General features: G+C 40.9%; 1 protein-coding gene across 2 annotated transcripts in view; it reads right to left on the minus strand.

The window, feature by feature from the left end:
- Positions 1-6,000, minus strand: part of LOC115217112 (triokinase/FMN cyclase) — a 28,795-nt gene that overhangs the window by 21,832 nt on the left and 963 nt on the right. For both annotated transcript variants that reach the window (XM_036507171.1, XM_029786711.2), the window contains exons 2-3: positions 2,211-2,324; positions 902-1,092 (exon numbers count right to left, since the gene is read on the minus strand). In XM_036507171.1, coding sequence (XP_036363064.1) covers positions 902-1,092; positions 2,211-2,324 — 305 coding nt within the window. The remainder of the gene's footprint in view (positions 1-901; positions 1,093-2,210; positions 2,325-6,000) is intronic.

Consider the following 6,000-nt stretch of genomic DNA (forward strand, 5'->3'; position numbering starts at 1 on the left):
ACTCAGAACGTAACGGCAGACGAAATACCTATTTCTTTACTGCCCACAAGGGGCTAAACACAAAGGGGACAAACAAGGACAGACAAACGGGTTAAGCCATTTATATCGACCCCAGTTCGTAACTGGTACTTATTTAATCGACCCCGAAAGGATGAAATAACATGTGAGGGCATGCTGAAAAGTTCCTGGCTTTGGGTAAAAGAAAAGACAAGAAGACCAGTTAACTAAGATCTTTTTCAACATATTCCCCACTCAGATTCACACAGTTATTGCAGTGGTCCTCCAGTTTTTCTAAGCCCTGTAAAAGAACTCATAAGGTTGGGCCCCCAACCAGGCCTTTCACAATACAGTAACTTATCAGTTATATTATCAACAATATATATGTTGTTGTTAGTTTAGTATCAAAATGGGCAAACCAGACATTTAATATATGTCCTATTATCCCATTTTGAGACTAAGGCAATGGCACACACACACACACACGCACACATGCATGCATGCACACATGATGTGCTTCCACACAGTTTCCGTCTTTTAATCCTACTCACAAGGCATTGGCTGGCCTGAAGCTATACTAGAATTCAATTGCAAAAGATGCCAAGCCATAGATCTTAACGCAGGGTCATGTAGGTGCAAAGTGAGCTATGCAATCACATAGCCATGCCAGCCATGCCAATCATGCCTGAGTATAAAATATATTATCATAATTTTAATTTCCCCCTCAAAATGTTTTATTGATACTGTTAAAATTCTAATTATTAATAATGAATTATTTTCATAATATATTAGTAAACCAAATGAAACTAAATCTAATCCTAAACTACAAAGATGATGATTTTGATGATGACAATGATGAGAGTTATGATGGTGGTGGTGGTGGTAACAAAATGGCAAAGTCTACCTTCATCACCAGTATGCTTCCACAAAGTCCTCTCCGTCCGGCAGATCGAGTGTTGGAGGTAGATGCACAATCCTCACCAATGATGACCGAATCCAAGCTGACCTTTGGCCACTGACTTCGGCAGTTCTCCAGGGACAAACCAAAATTCAGGCGGTCACCAGTGTAGTTGAGAAGCAAAAGGAGGCAGCCACCTGTTAAAGAAGACAACAGCAATAACAACAACCACATCAGCAAATCTATTTTCACATTGTGCCAAACGGAAGCACTCACTTGATCATTGGAAGAAATTTTGTAGCAATATTTAACGCAAAATTAAGGGTTCCACTTATACCTGAATCTACATGAGTATATACATTATGTATAGAGGTTAGAAAAGCGACGAGGGTGCTGACTAGAACTGCTTATGCTAAAATAACAGTTAAATTAACTCCAAATCCATTAAAGCACTATACTTAATGACTGACAAAAGGAGCTAAGTCTCCAGCGTATATAGCCATATCGCGATTTCAAATTTTGTGTGTAGACCACCTTAATTCTTGTCAGCAGCTCTTAATGCCTAGGGTTAAACTCAATTTTCTTTGTGAATCTTATAAGAAAAACTGCAGAAAACATATACTGAATTTCAAACAATAAATTATAAAGAACGGCTTATTAGTAATTAGAACAAAAGTGACAATTGATGCACTATACTTAATGAGTGACAATCATTAATAAATGTCAGTCGTTATGTATTGGGCTGAAGTGGCTTTAGAGTTAATTTAAGTCTTATTTTAGCATAAGCGGTGCTAGTCAGTACCCGTCATCACTTTTGTGGCCTCTGTTAATTTTTTTCCTTTAGGTTCTAATTGCTAATAAGCACCTGTTTAATTTGTTGTGTATCATGAATATATTTACCTGCGGTGAGCTGGCAGAAACGTTAGCATGCCGGGCGAAATGCTTAGCAGTATTTCGTCTGCCGCTACGTTCTGAGTTCAAATTCCGCCAAGGCCTTTCATCCTTTCGGGGTCGATTAAATAAGTACCAGTTACGCACTGGGGTCGATATAATCGACTTAATCCGTTTGTCTGTCCCTGTTTGTCCTCTCTGTGTTTAGCCCCTTGTGGGTAGTAAAGAAATAGGTATTTCGTTTGCCGTTACGTTCTGAGTTCAAATTCCGCCGAGGTCGACTTTGCCTTTCATCCTTTCAGGATCAATAAATAAAGTACCAGTTTCGCACTGGGTCGATGTAATCAACTTAATCCCTTTTTCTGTCCTTGTTTGTCCCCTCTATGTTTAGCCCCTTGTGGGTAGTAAAGAAATATATATTTACCTTTAGATTCTGGTGTACAGATGGCATTGATAGCAGCACTGATGCTCATTGGTGGAGGTGATGTGAAAACAGGGCCAGAAACTGAGGCACTGAGGAGTCCTTCACCAACGTAACCTGGAAGGAATAACAGAAATATAGAAACTTAGAGTCGTGTTTGTGTGTATGTGTGTGTGCGTGCACGTATGTGTGTGCGTGGGTGTGTATGTGTGTGTATGTGTGCATGCACATATGTGTGTGCATGTACATATGTGTGTGCATGGGTGTGTATGTGTGTGTGTATGTATGTGTGTGCGAGCTGGCAGAACCATTAGCACGCCGGGCGAAATTCGTAGCCGTATTTCCTCTGCCATTACATTCTGAGTTCAAATTCCGCCGAGGTCGACTTTGCCTTTCATCCTTTCGGGGTCGATAAATAAAGTGCCAGTTGCGCTCTGGGGTCGATGTAATCGACTTAATATCTTTGTCCTTGTTTGTCCCCTCTATGTTTAGCCCCTTGTGGGTAGTAAAGAAATGTGTATGTGTGTGTGTGTGTGTGTGTACACATGTGTGTGGGCGTGGGTGGGTGTGTATGTGTGTGTGTGTGGGTGTGTATGTGTGTGTGTGTGCACATATGTGTGTGCATGGGTGTGTGTGTGTGCACATATGTGTGTGTGTGTGGATTCTTTCGTCGTGATCAACAAATGAGGGTTCAGTAAAATAAAGCGTTAATCTTGTTCTATGGACACGAATGTGTCTCTCAAGGCCCGCTGAAACAAGTAATGGTGGGGGTTGGGATAGGGGCATGTGTGTGTGTGTGTATACAAAGACGTTGCTGGGTAAAAAAAATGGGTCCAGAATGCCAGTGGTGCATTTTCCCTAATTGACAATGTGGAGAAAAAAGGGGTGGAGAGGCTACGAAAGATTGTTTTATGTGGAAAATGAGCAGAAAGAAGGGAATCAACAAGAAATGAACGAGAGCGTAGAAGCCCTTAACAGGGTCCACTGAGGTGAAATTCATCTGTTATTCCCATTCGTCACCGCTGGGATGATTGTCGCACCCCCCTTTTATATATATATTGGGTTTTCAAATACAGCACATCCAAAGGAGATGTCATCTCTGGATGAATAAAACAGTAAATTGCCTTGCAATGATGTATTCATATTAACCCTTTAGCGTTTAAGTAGGTCATATCTGGCCAAAATGTTCGACCTGCTTTATGCTCAAGCCAACCAGATCTGGCCTTTCAGACATACATTACAATGTCATTCTGAAAAGAAACAATCACATCATTGAAATCTTGATGCGATGAAATAATGCAAGATTAATTTAAAACAAAGCGAATAAATAGGCGCAGGAGTGGCTGTGTGGTAAGTAGCTTGCTAACCAACCACATGGTTCCGGGTTCAGTCCCACTGCGTGGCATCTTGGGCAAGTGTCTTCTGCTATAGCCCTGGGCCGACCAATGCCTTGTGAGTGGATTTGGTAGACGGAAACTGAAAGAAGCCTGTTGTATATATGTATATAAATATATTTATGTGTGTGTGTGTGTTTGTGTGTCTGTGTTTGTCCCCCTAGCATTGCTTGACAACCGATACTGGTGTGTTTATGTTCCCGTCACTTAGCGGTTCGGTAAAAGAGACCGATAGAATAAGTACTGGGCTTACAAAAGAATAAGTCCCGGGGTCGAGTTGCTCGATTAAAGGCGGTGCTCCAGCATGGCCGCAGTCAAATGACTGAAACAAGTAAAAGAGAGAAAGAGCTGGCTATCCTCATCTCATACTATGTCTATTGCTTGTGATGGATTTTATTTCCGCTGGGCAGCTTTTCACAGTATCAGTGAATGCTTCAGTTACTCTCTTTATTAGGAGTGACAAACTTCATATGAGCATGTGTCTGATTGTGAGTGCAAATCCATTGACAAGGCACAGCGAGGCCAAAATGCATGTGACATTCATGTGAGCAGCTACTGGGACGAGCTTTTGTCTGCCTCTCATATCTTTTATCTTTTACTTGTTCCAGTCATTAGACTGCGGCCAAGCTGGGGCACTGCCTTCAAGAACTGTTAGTCAAATGAATCGACCCCAGTATTTATTTTCCGCCTAAGCTTCATACTCGTTCTATTGGTCCTCTTTTGCCAAACTGCTAAGTTACAGGGACATAAACACACCAACACTGAATGTCAAGCAGTGGGGAATGACAAACACAAAGACACATACACACACACACGTATGCACATGCATGCACTCTCTCTCTCAAAAACACATACATTTCCTTTAGTTCCGTCTACCAAATCCACTCATAAGGCTTTAGTCAGCATTAGGCTATGGTAATCGATATTTGTCCAAGGTTCCACCCAAACTTGCATGATTTAGAAGCCTGCTTCTGAACCACACAGCCATGTCTGCGCCTGTATTCTGTTATAATTCTCTTCAATTATAATTCCATTCACATCTTAAATGCATTATATCATCATCATCATCATCATCGTTTAACGTCCACCTTCCATGCTAGCATGGGTTGGACGATTTGACTGAGGACTGGCGAACCAGATGGCTGCACCAGGCTCCAGTCTGATCTGGCAGAGTTTCTACAGCCTGATGCCCTTCATAATGCCAACCACTCTGAGAGTGTAGTGGGTGCTTTTACATGCCACTGGCACGAGGGCCAGTCTGGCGGCACTGGCAACGGCCACACTCAAATAGTGTTTTTTATGTGCCACCTGCACAGGAGTCAGTCCAGCGGTACTGGCAATGACCTCGCTCAAAATAAATCAGTTCTATAATTTCATTGGTACTTTAATTTATGAAACTTAGATGGATGAAAGGTAAAGTTGACCTCGGCAGAATTTGAACTCAGAACGTAATGGGATGCAACTTAATAATATTACAATGCCCTTAGACCAGCACCATGGCGTGTCTTTCACTTCACTGTCATAACTCACATAAACCACAACTCACATTAGTAATAAAGTAGGTTTGGGGTTACGAATAAATTAACTGTGTTTGTGTGTCATTGACATTCAAAATAACTTCTTTTTTTTTATCAACATCTCAACCATAACTAAATCTGTCTACACAGCAATCTGTTGCTCGTCACCCTTGCTAGAAATAACAGCCAGATCCCTCTCGAATTACACTCTGCAGTTTCGAAAGGAGAAAGACAGGATCTTTTCGGTTTGAATGGCAGTCATATGAAATTGTCACCCATAATTATGACCCTAGTATCGATCTATTGCATTTCAATCTGTTTTAGGGTTAGGGGTGGGGGGAAGGATATCTTTTTTTTCTTCAGAAATGTAAATAAACCCAATCTGTTTCTCAATGTTTTCACCTCAATAGACGTCATTGATTGGTTGAAATTGCAGAAATTGAAGAAAAAAAACAACAACAAATATCTTACAAACTATAGAATTTTCTCAATAAAGCCAAGAGAAAAAGATGTTTTATTTTGACACATTCTACCAGTATACGAAGTTTAAAAGTGTTTAGTTACATGGAAATTATTTAAAAAAACTGCCGGTCAAACAGAAAAGATCCGTGACAACTACTCGTCTCAGAAAGACGAGATACAAACTGCATTCTGGAAGAAATCAAGAAATTAAAGCTGCAAAGGAGGTAAACGATGACCTCAAACACACAGGCACCCACCCACCCGTGCATGCTTACATACATACATATACTGTTGTGTCTGGAGAGAGTCATTCTGTCTTTACGCCTTGTTAACTTACACACCCACCGGTTCGATTTCTACTCTATTTATTTATTTCTTTATTCGTGTATTTTTTTCTTCCAGAATTTTCGTTGCTTCTTG

This window comes from Octopus sinensis, linkage group LG11 (genome assembly GCF_006345805.1).
Source record: "Octopus sinensis linkage group LG11, ASM634580v1, whole genome shotgun sequence".
NCBI lineage: Eukaryota > Metazoa > Mollusca > Cephalopoda > Octopoda > Octopodidae > Octopus > Octopus sinensis.